At 48.3% G+C, this 19,562-nt stretch overlaps 4 protein-coding genes across 4 annotated transcripts; 2 read left to right on the top strand and 2 right to left on the bottom strand.

Moving 5' to 3' along the window:
* Nucleotides 1-707: 707 nt before the first annotated feature.
* Nucleotides 708-4,334, top strand: KY384_001088 (uncharacterized protein; the record flags this gene model as incomplete). The annotated part of the gene is made up of 7 exons (XM_044809620.1): nt 708-785; nt 923-1,600; nt 1,648-2,564; nt 3,055-3,167; nt 3,305-3,713; nt 4,111-4,136; nt 4,189-4,334. The coding sequence occupies 7 exons, from the start codon at nt 708-710 to the stop codon at nt 4,332-4,334; spliced, it is 2,367 nt and encodes a 788-aa protein (XP_044673527.1).
* Nucleotides 4,335-4,690: 356 nt separating this feature from the next.
* On the top strand, nt 4,691-5,898 carry KY384_001087 (uncharacterized protein; the record flags this gene model as incomplete). Its single annotated transcript, XM_044809619.1, has 2 exons — nt 4,691-4,861; nt 4,933-5,898. The coding sequence occupies 2 exons, from the start codon at nt 4,691-4,693 to the stop codon at nt 5,896-5,898; spliced, it is 1,137 nt and encodes a 378-aa protein (XP_044673526.1).
* An 814-nt stretch (nt 5,899-6,712) lies between these two features.
* On the bottom strand, nt 6,713-10,454 carry KY384_001086 (uncharacterized protein; the record flags this gene model as incomplete). Its single annotated transcript, XM_044809618.1, has 10 exons — nt 6,713-6,799; nt 6,854-9,285; nt 9,335-9,519; nt 9,566-9,623; nt 9,679-9,759; nt 9,846-10,003; nt 10,090-10,165; nt 10,220-10,237; nt 10,298-10,344; nt 10,414-10,454. 10 exons carry the CDS (start codon nt 10,452-10,454, stop codon nt 6,713-6,715), a joined length of 3,183 nt encoding a protein of 1,060 aa, XP_044673525.1.
* Nucleotides 10,455-10,905: 451 nt separating this feature from the next.
* On the bottom strand, nt 10,906-19,220 carry KY384_001085 (uncharacterized protein; the record flags this gene model as incomplete). The annotated part of the gene is made up of 4 exons (XM_044809617.1): nt 10,906-11,011; nt 11,045-13,744; nt 14,047-18,928; nt 18,980-19,220. The coding sequence occupies 4 exons, from the start codon at nt 19,218-19,220 to the stop codon at nt 10,906-10,908; spliced, it is 7,929 nt and encodes a 2,642-aa protein (XP_044673524.1).
* Between the last annotated feature and the right edge of the window lie 342 nt (nt 19,221-19,562).

Raw genomic sequence — 19,562 nt, 5'->3', positions numbered from 1 at the left:
TACGCATAGCGAACGGTCTGGACGCCATATCGACAACAAAATCTGAGGAGCACAGAGAGATGAAGTAGTGAAGTCCGAGACCAAGTTAGGTTAGCCGGGATGCATCAGCTAGTCTAGGTACCTACTAGCGCACCCCAAACCTCTTGGACAGCAAAGCTACAAAAATAATTGCTCTTTTAAGAAAGACTCAAACACAAAAACCCTCCAATCGCAAGTTTGGGTGCTATTTAAGACCCCATGTTTCTCTTGTGCTCTTATAGAGCAAGAACTATGCCATGGTAACGAAATCTGTGATTCTGGGCGGGTTGTAGCCTTAGTACCATGTATGCTGTGCAGCGGAGCGGCCCGTAGCATTAGTGGCGTACCTTACCGTATGAATTCTTTTCTTTTCGATATGCACATACATTGTTGAGGGCTGCATCTGCTGGAAGACTATCGTTGGATGGCAGTAGACCCTTACTATTCTGTGGTTTATCTATATGGACTATGCAGCTGACTACCTCAAGTCGTCATGGGTTTGCGAATCACAACTTGGAATGGTAGGAAGAGGACATTGACACTGGCTGTGGTACACTATTAATCTGGACTCAGTCAATGGCATCAGGAATCCATTTGGCTACCAACCATGGCGAAACCAGCGCTCCTTTGTGGTTCGTTGTTCGAACCGATCTACTGCGTGCTTTTATTAGGCTTAACGAACGCAGGCGATGTTCGACATACTCGAAGCCGACATTGTCGTATTACAAGAGACCAAGATCCAGCAGAAAGATCTGACGGATGACATGGTACTTGTATCTGGGTGGGATTGCTTTTTCAGCCTACCGCGATATAAGAAAGGCTCGTGACAATAAATTGACTCATTGGCTTGGCGACGCTGACATTTTTGTAAGGATACTCGGGTGTTGTCATTTACACCCGCCAGTCCGCTTGTGCGCCTGTCAAGGCTGAAGAGGGAATCACTGGTAGTCTCTGTCCTCCGAACTCGTCGACGCCCTTCTCGCAGCTGCAAGCAAACGAGCAGATCGGCGGCTACCCTTCTATGGCTCAGCTCTCAAGGTCTGCCGTAGATCTGGCTGCTCTTGACGCGGAAGGTCGGGCAGTAATACTTGAGTTTAAAGCCTTTGTTCTCATTGGTGTGTACTGTCCTGCGAACAGTGATGGGACAAGGGACGACTTTCGACTAGGTTTTCTGGAGGCTCTCGATGCACGGGTGCGGAATTTAAACGCGATGGGGAGACGTATCTTTCTGACAGGAGACTTGAACATTTCGAGAGAAGAGCTTGACACCGCAAATGCTGAAGCATCCATGCGCAAACAAGGATTATCGAATGTTGAGTATATCTCTACCCCTTCGCGGCGTCTGCTCAGCCAGCTGCTAGAAGGGGGAAGGGTCTATGGCGATCGGGATGAAGGACGAGACTCTCCGATTCTTCATGACATTTGTCGCGTATTTCATCCTAATCGCAAGGGCATGTTTACTTGCTGGGAGCAAAAGGTCAACGCTAGACCAGCCAATTGTGGAGCTAGGATCGACTACGTCTTGTGTAGTTTAGTGATGAAGACTTGGTTCCGTGAATCGAATATTCAGGAGGGTCTCATGGTATGTCACCCACGAGCGTTGCAAGCTACGATGCTGAGCGTGAACAGGGATCAGACCACTGCCCGGTCTATGCAATCATGAACGATACTATTGACATAGACGGTCACTCGATAGTCACCAAAGACGTCATGAATCCGCCTGGCATGTTTCTGGATGGGAAACGACAGCGAGAATATGCGAGTAACAAGGATCTGTTACCCACATCCGGCCGACTTATCCCTGAGTTCTCAGGCCGTCGGAATATACGGGATATGTTCTCTCGTAAAACGCCAGCCCCGCTAACCAAAGAGGACAGTAACTCTGACATCGGTAGGATTCCAGGGATAGAGACGTCAAAAATTTCAAGCACACATGATATAAATCTTAGTAGCTCACGGCGAGTGCCTATGCCCGTCCAGACCAGAAGAAAACGGGAATCAGAGTCTGGCGCATTGAACAAACGATTCAAAACATCAAATAATGCAATAGCTAAAGCCCAAGGTAGCACGGGTCAGCAAAGCCTGAAAGGATTTTTGAAAAATGAAAATAGCCCACAAGCTTCTCGAACACAATCAAGCCATGACACTCCAGAGCCTTTGGACAAAGGTATGTCTCCCACTAGGAGTAATCTGAAGCCTCAAAACACCATTAACGCACCGCTGGTGTCTTCTGAGGCCGCCCAGACCCAAATTCGGTCTCGTAAGGGGGGCAATTCAGATCCAATTATTGCACCTCCACGAACACTTTCACCTACTAATAGTTGCCATCCTATACATGATCCAATCGAGAACAAAGAATCTTGGTCAAAATTATTCACCAAACCGGTAGCACCTCGATGCGAAGGTCACAGCGAGCCGTGCATTACCCTTCTAACGAAAAAGCCAGGCAGGAACCTTGGCCGTTCGTTCTGGATCTGTCCTCGACCCTTAGGCCCGTCAGGTGCAAAGGAAAAGAACACACAATGGCGATGTCAAACGTTCATCTGGTGCAGTGACTGGAACATTCAGGCTAGCGGCGCCGGCTAGTTCTAAGAGAAAGTGCGGAAATACACCATTGAACACGCTTAGGAGGGATTTCTCGAGCAGATAGCTCGGAGTACACAAATTAAGATCATTGTTTATGTCAGGACTAGATCTGAAGATAATGTCCGTGGCATGCGATGAGCTACTACTTCACTGCGTCATTTAATTTGAGTGACACATTGACAAGCCAAAGCCTTATGGTCCTAACTTCAAGTACATTTACGCGTGGTTTCAGTTTCGTCTCCTGATTCACAATCTGAGTTGGTCACCTGACAAATTCAAGTGTTGTTGCCGACACTGAGCGATTCGACACGACTTGTCAACTCCGAAATCTTCTTCCTGAAATGAACTCTACCCAATCACCGACATGAGCGCAATGGATCCAAGCAGGCTCCTGAGCCTTTTCGATAATTTTGTGCTATCATGGGATGGCCATACCGACTGGCTTAACAGGAAACTCAACCAGAACGAGAAGGACTTCTTTGAAGCTCTCGGATACTTCACCCTTGAAGATGTACTTTACATGGAATATGTTGATAGCTGGGATGTCATAGGAAAGGCAAAGGGTATGTTTTAACGACGCTGTTCAGGTCAAAAAGAAACTCACGATCGTTAGTTGCACAATCTGAGTGTACAATCTTCTGCAGTATAAGACATCTCCTCACTATCAAGAATCGTCTTAATAGCGTGAAATCCACACTAGTGCTTAGAAAAGACCATGATATCGAAAATCTATGCTTAGCTGATCTAATCGAGACATTTAAGCAGCTTGAGAGACTGAGTAACCACCCAGATCTCTTTCCAGATATCCAAATCAAGGATGAATTCTGGCGCCATATACATAACTTCACCCTTCCCTTGGGAGAGACAGATATCAGCAGCCTAATTTACGACGAAGATGATCGTCACGATATACTTGATGCTGCTAAGGCATTTCACGAGCGCCTTGAGCAACCTAAGGAAAGTGATCCTTCCCGTCAAGACTGGGAACAATATTTGCACAACAAGGCGCCTGGATTTGGGGCTACGTTTTCTCGAGAGCCTTTGGCAAGCCTACAATTAATGCCTATGGCTGGCCTCCGATTGATGAATACAATCAATGCGGAAAATAAGTCAATTGTCCAAGGGATAATAAATGTTGTCTTCCTGATATGCTCACCCCTTTGAGATGCTAATTGTGACTTCAGGAGCGCATCAAGCGGGGAGAAGCATCGCACGCTCTGGCGAGTATTCTTCAATTCGAAATGTAATCAATTCTAAGTCTTCGTAGAAATTTCCAGAAAGGATGAAGCCTAGACCGCTGGGTCCTGGGGGAAATCTTCGGTCCTTTGAACCTGTAAGATTGGTCCTTTGCCTCAACCTACATCTACTGACAGTGCACAGACGTACACATTGACAGATGAATTAGATTTCGTAAGAGATGAAAATTGAAGAGAAAGATTTCAACATTACGCTAATGGATCATCAGGGCATACACCATATTACAGCTCGAACGCTTCCACCCGCTAGGCTTGAGGATCTCAATGAAGACATCAGTGAGTCTACAGGATGTTCTATTGAATGCTATCTTGCTCATCAGATCTCTAGCGACTATCTATGCAGAAAGCGCCGAAGCGGAGGATCCTCCGCCAGGTGCAAGATGGAGAAATCCAATGTTCTTTGTAATTCGTGAGAAATATGATAAATACAAGCTAAGAAAAGGGATAAAGGAGACAGAGCCTAGGTACATTTAGGAGTTTAAATGAAGTGATGCATGGTTCTTTGTGATTTGTCTCAGCCCCACTGGTTTTTCATTGTTCCAGCAGTGAACGACACTCGAGCAACACCAGCCTCCTCATTTTCGTTTGTGTTTTGGAGTGTTAACCCAAAATTTGAAGTAAACACCAACCACCCCATTTTGCTGCCTTTCCTTTTTCGTTCCTAGGTTCTGAGACATCGACTTCACACTTCCACTCATTCCAAATATTCACAGATTTCACTTTGCTTCATCAATTTATCCATCCATATCATCCGTCAAACACGATCCGACACGTACATAAAGAGTCTTGGATACAATCTCAATTTCCCTGCTGTTCTTGATCACCACAAGATGGTTCTCTCACCTACCACAATGTCTTTCATCAGCAATCTATCGCCCCAGCAGGCGCAAACGCTTTTGCAACAAGTGCAAACGCAGGATCTTTCTATGCCTCGTGAAGCTTCGTCTCTTACTGTGACAAAGAAAAAGGACAAAGCGAAGCAGTCCGATGTCACAGTCCATGTAAAACCGAAACGACCACTAAACGCTTTCATAGCCTTCAGAGGTAAATCTAAAGGGCTAAGCGGTAGCAGATAGCTGACAAAAAATTAGTCTTCGTGTCTGAAGCATTCCCAGAACATACCCAGAAAGCCCGGTCAGGCTGGTTGACCCGACTTTGGGCAGTCGATGATCAGAAGATGTGGTATGCTATCGCAAAATCGTATTCTATGATCCGCGACGCCCAAGGCAAAGACCTCTCGCCACTGCGCAATTTTCTCAAAATTATCACCACTTTGGTTCGCCTTCCAGAACCGAGTGCATACGTCACTGGTCTAGGATATGAATTCGACCACGACGATCAGGAACTCAAACAGGTGGCGTCTAACACACTTCGTCATTGTGGACTTCGGACTCGAGTGACGATTCAAGAACTCCTTGATGAAGCTTTTCATCAAGGGTATACTGCAATAGAACTGCCCTGTATCGTCGACTCAACCAACAATCTGTGTGCGGGCATAATGCTGGGGTTGAGCCATCCTGGAGCTCGCCCATCCTCTTCAGATGCTACCGGAAGCCAAACGATTGAGGCTCAAGCCGCACCCGAGATCCCAAGAATTGCTTCCGTGGACAACGCATCTCAGTCTCCTGTCAACAAATCAAATACGAGTGATTTGTCAAAGCAAGCGACAAAGAAGTCAATGAAGAAGCGTCCCAAGTATGAATTCTCCCTACTACCAAATTCTGGCGTTCGTGGAACAAGTCATGGCCGCATCAATCAAGCTATGAACAGCACGAACTTATCACCCTACTCTGTCAGTCAGCGACAACATCGGCCCCGAGTTCAGCCCGCTGCGTGTACCTCGCCAACAGACGCGAATCGCATGTTCGATCCTGCGTTTTGGTTGAACAACGAGCAATGCAACGGCACCGACATTGGAGGCATTTACAACCCGTTTGAAAACGATCCGTTCAATGCCCATCAAATGAGTGATTTCATATACGACGGGCCGGATGCCACCTTTGGCTCGATCTCGGGCGAGTGGACCTTCAAACTTTGAGACCTGGCGTTCTCGATGCGAATACTTCAAAACTTTGCTCAGTCTATGATCGTGAATAAATGGCAACTTAAGAAATTGACCACGATCAATCACTGAACACAGATGACGGAAATCTTCGACGACATCTTTCTCAACATTAACGGCGGCTTGATACTCGCGCATCCTGTCGCATCCATTGCAGAGTTCAAGGAGCTCGATGCCTAAGTTCACCACACACCATTGACAAAACGATTCAACAAGCAGTTTTCACATTTCCACAAAGTTATCAATCTCTTCTTATGCTTTTCAAAGTTCGACCAAAGCCAAACAATCGGGACGTCGCAAACTCGCTCGAACAACGACGGAGGCTGACTTGACAGACGGACGTCGTTCATATGCGGCACTAGCAATCGATTTTCAGCTTAATGAATTTCTTGTCACCAACTTGTCTCTCTATCTTGTTTGCGGTACATGCGATACGTGCGGTGGAACCGGAAAGCAACCGGAAAGAGGAGGAAGTTGGAACTTGGTACTAGTCATAAAAGTCACATAATCACTGACTTTCAGCGAGATGAACTTACATAGCACACAACACATGAAACAGAAGTAGACAGAAACCCCGAAAAAAATAAAAATTTAATAACCCCATTCTTGTGCACGTTCAACTTACAGCGGGTCTTACATGCAAATTGACTTAGACGTACCGACGCTCGAGTCTTTTGTCCACCCCGATGTATTAGTACAATTTTTTGCTTTTGTTGACGGATTCGTCATGAAAGAAATAAGCAGGTTTAGGATAATTGAAATGACTTAACCTATGCATGGACATAGCTCTTCACTCCTCCTGATACGATATTTTCCTCATTTCGCCCAATCTCTGCCGCGCCTGTGCTAGATTATTCTCAAGTTGCAGTATCTCAACCTATTGAATACTGTGTGAGTGTTCAGCTAAACCGTATTAGACAAGGGTACATACCTGCTGTTCCATCTCCCTGACTTTGAATTCATGCCCACTGAGCGAAGCATAATCGACCTCTTCACCCTCATCCTTGTTCCTTTGTGAAATGATATTCTGCACCTGTTTGACCAAGCTCCGGCAAGCTCTGCCCACAGCCTTACTCGCCTCCTCTAGTCGATCCTGGGTCTGACTTCCAAAATGAGCTTTGACTCTGCTGGCAGCGACAAGCTGTGCGGTCGAAGCAGCTACATCGTTGCTGGCGACAATCAGCTGTTCGGGACTGTTGCGTTGAGAGATGACACCATCCGCTGTTTCGATTAGCGTATTAGTTGAGGAGGCAACAGCCTTTGCAGCTGAAATGAGACCCTCAGTCCATCGGTTGTTCTTCTTATAGAATGCGGCGCGGGATGATGAGCCTCGTCCCTCTTTCACAATTTCTTGTTGTGAGGCCGTTGCTGCTTTGATGAGTTGGGCAATAGCGTTAGTGACAGCAACGGCAGCTTCAAGGATGCTGTCGTGGATGCGAAGCTCATAGGTGCTGTAACCATCCCGAGGTTTCTTCATAAGCTTGGTTAAACGTTCTGTAGCAGCATCTATAGCCTTAGCCGCATTGGTCATCTCCCGATCTACAAGGTCTCCCAGGTCGCCTTTGATATTCGATAATTTGTCAGATTTCGGTGCGAAGGCGTCCGCAAGTTTGGAAAGCTTCTGAAGATTCATGAGAACCTCATGATTGTTGTTGATGACCACATCAGTGCGCTGGATAGGCTCTAATCCCTCGAGACGAAATGATTGCAGTCCACGGAAAAACTTTACGGTCGATTGCGCAGATTGTCGAGCACCGTTCATAAGCTGGTCTGCTTTCTTTTCTTCTGTAGCAAATCGTGTGAGGCCTTTGGTGTTACTCAGGACGTCCGCTATCGACCCCGAGAAGGTATTGATGGTACGGATGATGTTAGCATGAGGGCTGTTTGGGCCGTCAGCGATGAAATTGTTGAAGGCAGTGGAGAATTCGGTGGCGCTGGCGGAGGCTTTCTCAATTTGTGACAAGACGTATGGCGCAGAGGCATTCTGATTCCCAGCCTGCATTGTTGAATCCAGCTCGTAGAGCGAATCGTCCACCCTCTGAACGCCACTTAGTAATACTGAATCGATGATATCATTCAGCTTCTGTATGTTACCCAAGAGCGCTTGGTCTATCTGATCATCAAGCGCTCTGTCGTTGTCGCCGTTATTCATTTTGAGTTCATTCAATTCTAGCAGAGTTTGATCCATTCCCGATTTATAGATCTCGAGTTCTTCTTCCTTGTCACGCAGACTACGCTCTAAGTCGCCATCCCGCTCACCAATTCTTGATTGCATATCTTCGAGTGCCCGACTCTTTTTGCGAAGAGCCTCTTCAAGATCAGCCATTTCTCTATTGTACTTCGAGAGCATCGAAGAGAGTTCGGATCCTTTGGCACGGTCGGCATTCTCAGCCTTTTCCAGCGCGTAGCGAAGCTCTCGATTCAGCTTCTCGACTTCCTCCCTATTCCCGCCTGTGACTCGATCCTTTTCATGTAGGGCTCTATCTCTCTCGCGGATCATGTCCGCAAGCTCCAAATTTTTGGTCTTGACCTCTCGTTCGAGCTTTTCGCGTTTGTCGATGGCTTCTTGCGCTGAAGCCGCCTTCAGTTGCACGCCCTTGAACTTTTGTAGAAGGTCTAAATGCTCCTGCCGTAGCTGTGAATAAAGCTTAGCCAAAGCTTCATACTTTGATCGCCATGTGTTGACTTGTTCCTGTAATGCCTGTATCTGATCGTCTTTAGATGCCGTTTGTTGAGAGAAGTTGGTGTTCAACTGGTTCAATTGACTCTCAAGGTCTTTCATCCGACGATCGTACTGCTCCAGCATCAGTTGGTCACGTTCGTATTGGGCCCTGGCATTAAGATTTTCACGTTCTAGCTCTGCCATACGGCCCTGCGTGTGGGCTTGATACTGTTCTCGCATCAGCTGCTCCTGGGCAAGACGTTGTTGCTCTTCCTGCAACCGCCGCTGTTCCGCAAAATCCCGCTCCGCTTGCTGTTGGGCAATCTGTTGTTGGTACTGCTGCTGGTTCCACTGATCTTGCAGCCTCCGTTGTTCTGTGTCAAACTCCTCTTGTTGTCGCCGCTGTTCGGTCTTCCAAAACTCATTGATAGGCTCCGGGTCCGGTGCTGAGACGGGAGGCGGAGGTGTTGGTGCCAGCTCCTCTTTCCTTTCAAGGTCTCTTGTTGGTCGTCGCGGTAACGCTGGTTTATTCTCATCATCTTCGGAAAGGAGGTTAGGAGGCTCTTGAGGAAGCTTGGGTACAGTGATGAGGCTCGTTAAGTAGCGTAGGTTGGAACACTCGTAGTAAAACTTGAGTAAACGGTAATGTTGCGTGTCGTATCTGCCTCGAAGAGGCTCCAGAGCCTCTTCATCACCTGTGGCTTCAAGATGTTAGCTTCTAGAGAGTTCACCAGGTAACAATGCATATACTTGTGTGCATAGCTCGCAGCATGCTGGTGATGAATTTGTAAATCCCATAGCTTTCCTGAACAAGCGGAACCAATGCCGATATTCTGCATTCGTTATTGGCACCGCCTCTGAAATGTGCAAAAATGAGTTTTTGGAATGTATCTATTTGGTCCTGCAAGGTCATCAAGTCCGTAATGGTTTCGTACCTATACCGTGTGAGCTCGTTCCACTCAAGATGAGGGCGATGCACACCCTTCGTTAGGATCATTGATAGATTTGAGGCTAATGTACTCTTCATATTCGAAGAGTCCTTTACTCAAATCAACATACTTCCCATGAGGCATTTGGTCGGAGAGGGACGGTACCGTTGAACTCAGGATGTTGGCGGTGAAAGGCCAACTTAGCGAGCAGGAAGTATACATAGTCTCGGATGAGGGGTCCATAGCCTAGTAGATTGTCAGGCGCAGGAAGTTCGTAGGGATAGCCAGACTGCACGTCTCCAATGACGATCCACAACGCGCAGTGTTCATACCTCTGAGCCCATCTCCTGCTACATTCCTCATCAGGCTTTCAAGCCAGTGTATATTCGTCTGCGCTTCTTTCACGGCAATAGCGTGACCCTCTTGCAGGACTTTGTGGACGGTAATCAGGGCTTTGAACGTCTGCACTTCGTCTGCGAGGATAGGCTGACTGGCAACACCAACATCAATTAGTAATGCGGACTATTCCATGGCCACGGAACCTCAATCAGAGCTGCGAGACTTGAGGTCACGTACACCTTCATGCCAGCCCAGAAAGACTGAGAAGATTTGTGGTCCCACGTATAAACAATGCAGGCGCGAACATGTTTGCCTATTCGTTCCGTAAGCTCCGCTCGACTGTTATTGTATATCTGGACCAATTCACGTTTTGGCGCAGTCTCCTCTGAACACCACGTTAGTCAGTATATTTTCCGTGAAAGCCATTAAGTAGCGTGCGACTGACCAATGCTTGTGGCCTTGCGAATATTGATGGCGAGGTCATTCTCGGATCTAGCGAGGAGCGTCAGTCAATTTTCGAGAGGGTGACTGAGTTAAAGTATCGGAAGGGAGGTTGCATACTTGCCCAGGTCCACATTTCGCGTGTTAGAGCCTCCGTACATACTGCACAGCTAAGACTTTGACAAGATTCTAGGGTGCCGAGACGATACGTCTGCACGGAGAGGTAGGGGTCCAACGGAAAGAATGATGGTATCGTGAGGGGCTGTAGGTTGATGTCAGATCGGCAGAGCAGCAGAGCAAAGCTGAAGCTGCAGAGCGTAAGAGGGGCCTCTTTGGTACACGTTGGCGTTCGTCATCAGGTCTGGAAGGCAGCTGCAGGCGGTTGACCTGGTAAGAATATAGGGACCTCAAGGTCGAGCAAGGCTTGTGAACGTACGTACTCGTCTTGGCGCGCCTTCTATTCCCGCCTTGCTCCGCCTTGCTCTCTCATCCCCCGCCTGGGATGGAGCCTTCTGGCGAAGTCCAATAATGGAGGGCAATGTCAGGAAAGGGCGAAGTTTTCCGTGTGCAGGGGTAGGTACTATTTGAAAACGCAAGCATGCTAACGACATATCATTGTTCTACATTTCTACTTTCATTTGGCTCCGTCGGCCTGTTATGTCTCGCAAACATATTGAACACATCAGCGCCTTTGCTGAATGCAAAGTCTTTTGACGCGCTGAGACTCTCGGAAGAAGCTTGCACTAATTACTCTATGGCACTTGCCGGTTGACCGGCCGCCATCGTGCTTCGTTTTCTTACCCCATCCTTGTCATTTCGGCCTTGCGCACTTTTGCCGCCCCCAACTTCAGAGGAAGACTCAGCCCTCTCATGTTCTTCAACCGGACTGGCAGGTTCCGATGACGGAGCTTGCACAATGAGTAGCCCTTCCGCCTGTGCCTCTTCCGCCGGTAAGGGAGCCTGCTTCCGACGAGCCGGCAGTGGCGGTTTGGAATCAGCACGAGACCTAAACTCGTTGTTAGGCGCTGGTTGAATGGACGACAGAGGCTTTCGTTTCGGCCTTGCAGGTGGCAAAGTTTTGGAACGCTGACTAGAAGGAGACGGCAGAGGTTGACCTGGAGGAGGCAGAGGCTGCCCGCGCCCAATTGGATTAGATGGAGTTCCCGCTTGCGGTATATGCAATCTCTGATCTCCGTTCTTCTGATCCCCACCTCGAGCAAGCACTCCCCAGCCCCATTTCTTCGCAGCTGCTGTCGCGGCTCCAAGTGCAGCGACCGGCTGATTTCTATTAGCAGATGTGTTCATAGTCACTGTGGCTTGCTTCACTTCCGGTTTAGAAGCCCCTGGTTCGACCTCAGAGCCGTTAGACGTTGACCCTGAACTCCTGGGAGTGGAAGAACCCGGGGTTTTAACGACACGTTCTGGCGAAAGCACACCGTCATAAGATAGACACTCCTCTACGGTCGGCACGTCGTTAATGTCTACCTTCCCTTCCAATGAAGGTTGCATAATTGGGGAAGCATGGCCCGAGGCTTCACCTGGAGAAGTGGGGCGTGATCGGTTGGAGATCGCAACCATAGCACTCGCTGCATCTTCCTTCCATTTCTTGTTATTGCCCTTCCTATGCCTTACGGAATCAGCAATGGCATTGCTCAATAAAGGATCTGCAGCCGAGGCGAAAGAATTGGACCTAAGAGCTTTTGGAGGTCTGTCTCCTTTTGGTAAATCCGGCGTAGATACTTCCGCGAAATCTGGGGGTAGATCATGAGAAGAGGTGATTTCTCTCGATGCCTGTGTGTGTCCTGGACGATTGGAGACGACCGGCATGCTCATGACTCGCTCGTCGTTCAGGTGCTGTAGTGGAGGAACCTCAGATCCGTCATTGTCTATACCAGCCTCATAATCTGGAGACTCATCTGGAATTGTGGTGGAATCCCTTTGCAAGTCAGAATTCGATGTCTGATCTGCCCAAATACCACCTCGGAAAGCCTGGAGAGTCGAATCCATAAAAGGACTGTCGTCCCAGTGGGGTAAAACCAAGGTCTCTGCGACGACCTCCCGAATTCTGCTTTCAATGGCTCGGTGGATCAAGCCGTACGTGATTTGTCTGGAGCTCACGATAGGCTCGATAGCTAACTCCATGTCTGGCATGCGTTCAAAAGAGATCCAAATGCGATTGCTCGGCGGTGGTTTGAATTTCAGCAATGCGTGGCCACTGAATCTTTTAATGACGACAGCTAAGACGAGGTTGACTTCACGAGCTTTGAACCTCGCACCCAGGTCTAAACGAGCTGTTGCTGCGATCTCAAGACGGAAATTACCATTGTAGTTCAAATCACCCTCAACACAGCAATCACCATGGATGGTGAGATCTTTCAGTCGAGGATGCGTTATCTGAGGAGCGCTGTCTCCCATTTCGATCTTTTGTAGAATGATATTTGACAAGTAGGCAGGTTTCTTGGCCCGTGCAATTTTCTTCGTGATCTTCTTGTAGATGAATTCCTCTACGACTGCTGTTTTGTACAGAGCGAGGTATAATCTACCAACTAAGGCATTAACCCACCGGGTTTCTAATTGCTCCTCGGAGGAGTGCAGCTTTTGTACAAGACCGATGATATGCCTTGGATCGTACTGTAACGGGCGAGGTGGATTGTCTCTTGCATTTGATTTTACCTCCTGGTTCTTTAGTAGAGCAAAATAAAAATCCTCCTTTTCCGAACAATTCTCCGAGAAGAAGAAAAAGGGCTTAGAGGCATCTTCCCCTATACTGACTTTCCGCAGCAATCGAATAGCATTCCTCTTGATCCACAGTTCCCCTTCCGCTATCTCTGCGTCTCCACCATAGACACTAACATTGTGATATTCAAGCGATATCACATGCTTGACTTCCAATTGTTCCGAGTCTTCGTACAACATTAGATGCCCATGCCGTAAGACAACGAAGAAGACGTTCCTAGCTCTCTTGACGGCCTTTCCATTAAGCCTTCCTGAGTCAAGTGTAGGTGGTTGCCTCCGGTCGAAAATGCTTCTGTACATGCTCTGATAGACACTGGGACTCTCTGTAGCGACAACTGCGCCGGCAGGCGTCGTTCGCTCAGGTGGCTTGCCATTGACGCCACCGGGAACATACTCTCGACACACAGCAAAGTATCCAGCCGCAACGTCAGGTTCATGAGTTCCCTGAAATTTGGCGGCTAGGTTCTCAGTGTTCTGACTTGAAAGGAGATTGCGCGCGTCATCATCTGGTAGCTGGAGTTCATTCAGAGCTGAAGCTGATAGTGCATCGACGTTTTCATGTGTCGGGAACGTGAGGTAGGCATGGAGTAGAATGACGACCAGGCAGGCGGGAAGAAATGTGACGCCCCCGAGGAGGTAGGCAAAGAGCAGGTCGAGCGGTGACCCCATCATCGTGGCCACTGAGGCTTGGGATAGAACCCCTGGGAACTCATTGCTTCTGGATAAGAAGCTCTGAGTTTTCGACCCGCGGTGCTAATTAGTTCTCAAGGTCATAGGAGCTCAGCACTCGGTAGAGAAAAGATGGATGATGACAGGGAGACAGGACTTGGCGGGCGCGGAGTCGTCAGCCTTAAGCACCTGCAGCTTCGGATCCCACAAGGCTATTGGAGTAGGTAAGAAGACGGGACATGGGGGACATAATTTTGATCTTCATTGTTTGTGATATATACAACACGCTGAATCTAAAATCTCGGCCGAATGCATGCGCCTTGCCCAAGTTGCTTTGAGACTCATTACCAATTCAATGCGTTCGCCTTCGAGCCTCGCAAGCCTTCAGTGACTGACAACGTCAATGCTTTTGAATTTCTAAGCCGAGATATCTGTTTCGTACGAGAATAGAAGACAGGACAGTCCCTACTGTCACATTTGACGTCTTCACCCCAGGCTAAGCCAGCACACGACCGACAGATCTTCTCGAAGTTGCTTGCTTTCGTCTCAATCTTGTTTAATCGAGCTTGCACGACGAATAGGGACCCTTCTCCACCTTCAAAGCAGGAACTGCATATTCCCACCTCTTGTTCAAGCCTTGTACCACAGACAAGGCAAGACGATGATCTGAGGTAAGACTCGAGTGTCTTTTTCAGCATGCCTTGTTCGCCACCTCTCACCAGAGGCGTCACGTCAACTCGACGTATGCGTTGGTACTTCGGCATCTCATCATACCACTGGCGCACATTGGCCCCAACAAGGTTGAAAATGCGTTCGAGAGGCGGGATGAGATTTTTGCTTATGTAGTATTCAGCGTCTAGCTCGTGGCTGTCGTCATGTAAGACCACTTCTGGCGTAACGCATCGATCGATCAGTCTCGCGCCAGGTGCACCTGTGATAACAACGAAGGGCACCCTTTCGCCATATTGTGGTTCCGCCCGAGGATCTTCCAGCATTCTTCGCGTGCTTATTAACGCTCCTGGTGGGGGTGGGCCTTTATCGCTGTAGGTACCAAGCTTGACCTCTTTGGCAAAACAGAAATCCTGGATGGAGACCTTACCACGCATGACCTTCTCGCACTGGCTCTGGAAATACTGCTTAACTTGGCTGAGATCTGCCGTGCGAAAAAGGATCTTGAGTGCCTTTTCCTCGATCTTCTGCTCTGCAGGAGTGCCATCCCTCCGCACAGTCTCAATGCCTTTAGCATCGAAATCCGGCTGCTTCTGATCTTTGCTCTCATACTTGAAGCCAACATATCTTTTCTTGGCAAGTAAAATGCAAGGATGATACACTTTCTCGAATTTGAGTTTTATTGGGCGCGGATTCATGTTGGTCACAGCTTTGGCAATTTCCTGCCCCACGTCGAAAGCCTCGTCCTTGGTGCGCCCTTTGAGGTAGACAAAGAGACTGTCAGTATCCCCGTATACGACTTCAGCGCCCCAGCGCCCTACAGAGTGTATCAAAGCAATGGCTTTCTCGAGGGTTTCCCGGCCTGTCTGCACAATGCTGTCCGCTACTTCTGAACATGGCATTCGTCCAGAAAATGAAGCAGATGTATAGCCATAGGTGACGTTAGCAATGAGTTTGAGGGCTAGCTGTCTGTTGTTGAGGAGCCTTTGTAGTGTTCGATCGTCCTTGTCTACCTTCATACCACTCTTCACCATGACTCGAGTCTCCAGGATTTCACTTAACATTTTCGCTAGCAGAGATTTACGGATCCTAGGCTTCACGTATAGTATACCATTTGGCGCTACGTTGATCTGATCTCCAAGAAGCTCCAATAACCTTGGCTGTCGGTGGTAGTCTGTGAAACCCATTTTGTTCTGCCCACGCCAGTCCACCACTCGGCCTAGGCATGTTGAATAGCAATAGTTATAAGCAATCATGACACTTGGATAAAGCGACTGGAAATCCAGAACCAACAGCGGACTATTGAAAAAAGCGCTCTGAGGCTCCATGACCAGAGGCAAACACTCTAGTGCATTTTGCTGGCCGACCTGCTGACGACTGGGAGATGGAAGAAGCAAGTTTTCTGGTTTAGCTATTCGAAACATGAGAGACTCTACTTTGAATTGTGAGCCTCTCGAGAAGACGGAGAAGAAATCGACTCCAAGAAGCCGAGCTTGCTCACTGGTTCTCGGGACCAGCTCATTCTGTTCAAGTATTTCAAGATCCAGTTGAACGCGTGAGACAAAATACTCGAGTACTTTCGCCATATCTCGTGGCTTCCCACTAGTGTACCACGACGTCAGTTCTGCGAAGCTATAGTGGGGTATCCGTCGATGACAGAGCTCAAATACTATGTTCTCCATTGTATATTGTAACAAGTTTAATTCACCCCGCATGGCACGCCAGATGTTGATCATGTGACGCCCAGTAACACGGATGGTAGACGTGTGGTTGAAGCCCCAACGGTCTTCATCCTTACCAAAACGACCATGACCGTCAGACAATACGCGCGAGAACTCGTCACAGAGGTTGTAATCGTATTTGCGTCTTGCTCGCTCTATCAAGTAACCCCAGGAGCTTCCGTGAACTTCAAAGCCAGTCAAAATATCAGGATCAAATCGGCGAACGATATCGACGGTACGAGTTATCAGATCGATTTCACAAGACTCGTCCTCAACCTCGATTGGCGTCTGCTGGGCGACTTGTCGTGCAATATCGTCTTTGTGTGAGAAGATTATGACTCCTGTCGGAGTATTCTCACCATCTGTGATCAAGCTCTCATCATTCGTCTGGAGACTCCAGAATACACAACAGATTTCATCCTGCTCGGGATTTGGTACAAGATTACTCCGTGTGTTTACATGCACTTCGAGACTCATCGTACTCATGTACTGTGTTTCGTGCTGAACGCTGGTAGCATGGTTTTGCAAATATTTGAAGCCATGCTTGTTTTTCTGAGTCGGATTGCCAAATTGGGACATATGCTTGTCACCAACATTGGCTTTCAACGAGGCTTCTGATAGTCCCTCCTGATTGTCGTTGAGCCATCGCTGGACCTCTCCACGGCTCGGCGCAGGCTCTTTAAACTCCCACACTCGCAGATTACACCCATTTCGAATTCTTTTCTGGATTGTTCCCTCCAGGCTGTTATCAACTGTCAGGGGCAATCTCAGTCCGTGAGTAGCTAGTGAACTCCCGGTAGGATCAAAATGAGGTAAATAAGCAGTAGTGTCACCTACGAGCTTGAATTCTTTCCCCGCATACTCCCTGGGACGCTCAGGAACGTCTCTTTCGCGACCATAATATGCATCAGAGTATAGAATTGTAGCGGTATTGGACGTCATCATATCTACCTGAAGCTCTGAAGCGGTCATTGGAAGACGATGAAAGCATAGTACTCGCTCTGATTTTTTAATAGGCAAGCTCTGGTGCATTTGCTTACAAAGCTGAAGAACCTGTGGCGCCTTGTTTGGTTGTGCGGCAGACACGGCTGTCGATTCATCTCTCAGCTGATTGCTTACCGGCGCCGGTGCATCAGCCTGCAAATCAAAGGTGGATTGTGCTGGTGATTGCTTCGAGGATTTGGACGAAGAATTGACTCGCTGAGAACATTTTCGGACAGTTGAGGCTCCGTGAAGGTTCTTGATGATAGGAAATGCGAGCTTTCCATTCGCCGAAAGCCCTGGTGCTTGGCTGTTTTCACGTTGATTACATCTTGCTATTAGGTCATTTTGGAATGATCCAGCAGAGAGGCTACTATTCGACAGATTTTTGGCTCTTACATTGGCAATCGGGCGTGGACCTGTGGTTTCTACAAACCCGGATACTGGGTGTTTCGAGTGTGTGTTCGAGGCGTTGAAGCAATTATCATGCTCTTCGACATTTATCTTCTGTTTTTTTGGTAGTGGCTCTCCGTTTACAGCCATGTCTTCGACCTGCCCTCCGGAGACGTCACTTGTGAAGTCCTGATCTATATCAAAAGTGTCACTTTGATAAGGATTGCGGCCAGCTCTATATACACCAAGTCCCTCCAGCTCTGCAGAGCTAGCAGCCGCTTTTGTGCTTGTATCAGAACAAGAGGCATTCTTTGTTGAAGAGCCAACCGCAGCAGGGTCGATGGTTCGCGGTGCTCCATGATGCACATCTGCCACCCTGATGTCATCCTTTGACTGCAGGCTTTCAGCACCCGTTGCTACGTGATCCGCAGACGTGTCTCCATCAGACCCATTCGGATTATTGTTGCCGGTATAAGATGACAGCCGACTTTCATCTACTTGCGGAACATCGTAGAAGTCCTTTTCCATCCCAGTCTTTCTCCTTCTCTGGGTTGCTTGTGCGAGATCTCGTGAGCGTTTCAAGTTCTCGAAGAACAGATCTTCGACACTTTCTAGCGCCGTTCTTACGTGAGTCTCAAAGGGCACTCTCTTCACAAATCCGCGGAAGCCAAGCTTGCTTCCATCACCTTTAGCTTTCTCTTTAGCGACAATGCCTCTAGCATTTTCCCAATAGTCGTCTTCGTGTATCCACCCACCTGCTTGGGAATTTCTGGGATCTGCGGAGACCGAGACAAGAACCTCTGCTGGAAACGGACTGCTTCCAGGATCGACTATACCAATCCTAGCTTTACGCCTTCGAGTCTCGTCACGCCAAAGGCCCGCCATGCTCTGGACTAGTTTTTTGTCATTTGCAAGAGGTTCAAATCTTTCTATAAAATCGTGATGAATAGGTCTTTGCTTTACATCGCCTCTGTTCATAATGTCTGCGACATGAACGTCAACTTCGATAGAACAATGGCTTTGCCTTAGAAACAAACCATCATCCAGGATGAGGGTAGGCTTGATTGCCTCGTCATGCCACTTGTGCGCTGTCCCATTCATTTCCAGGTAGCTGGGTACCGGACTCCGGAAATGAACTCGCCGGCAGTCAATATACGCACAGCCATAGAGATTGTAATCGCACATCCATTGCGCAAGATATTGCATGTGACTTTCATAGGGTTGGATAGCTCTTTTCATGATAGCACCCTGACGTAACAGGTCTGCTAGACGAGTCATATTAAGCGGATTGAGCATGTAGATCTTGAGGAAGAATTCATAGCCCACGTGGTAGCCGTAGAATGGCACGCCTTTGACCAGACTAACGTGCGCAACGAATTTCGTGGTACCATTGTCCGTCTTACGCCGATAGCTGATTGCAAGCGCAAGGTCGATAGATAGCCGGAGCTGATGGATATATGGTTCAACTGACCCACATCAATTTTCGGTTCGAACAGGAGCTTGAAGGTAATAGATACCATCATCTGCTGATAAGCTACCGCTGTACTTGATGTATAGGTAAGGCAATGCGCCATGGATATGGGCGCACACCTTTTGGCCAGTCTCGGTGGCACCAAACACTCTGATGACTGGGAGTTTCGGTCTATCAGTCGATTTATGTTCTTCTTTCTCATGTGCAGTGGGAACTTCTGGATCGATTGTGGTAGGGACGGCTTGATAATGGTCAACGCAGTTGAGCCGGACTCGAAAAGTGTCCATGGCGAATCACCGGCAGGACTTGGAGACAGCATGCTGGCGCGAATCTGCTCGAATGATATCAAGCCAAATGTACACCATGAGGGCACCAGCGGTGTTGGGAAGAGGTCGCGTCATGCAAGAGCAAGGCGCGCGTCTCGGCAACTTTGGCAATTGTGGCTTACCTAGAACTAGTCTTTCCGGCTCGCTCCCTGGGAGTGTCCGCTGGGAGAAAAGACACGCTCCGGGGACCATATTCCGCTCTAATTACTTCTCTATGCAAGCTCATGGGGCATGTTACCTACCTGAGTGTTGATTCAGGGTCCTAACATTCACAGAAGCGATCAGCGAACTCCACAACATGAA

This window comes from Bacidia gigantensis (genome assembly GCF_019456465.1).
Source record: "Bacidia gigantensis strain McMullin 20006 chromosome Unknown contig_125, whole genome shotgun sequence".
NCBI lineage: Eukaryota > Fungi > Ascomycota > Lecanoromycetes > Lecanorales > Ramalinaceae > Bacidia > Bacidia gigantensis.
The sequence above is the reverse complement of the archived record's forward strand: the minus strand, read 5'-3'. Positions and strand labels throughout refer to the sequence as shown.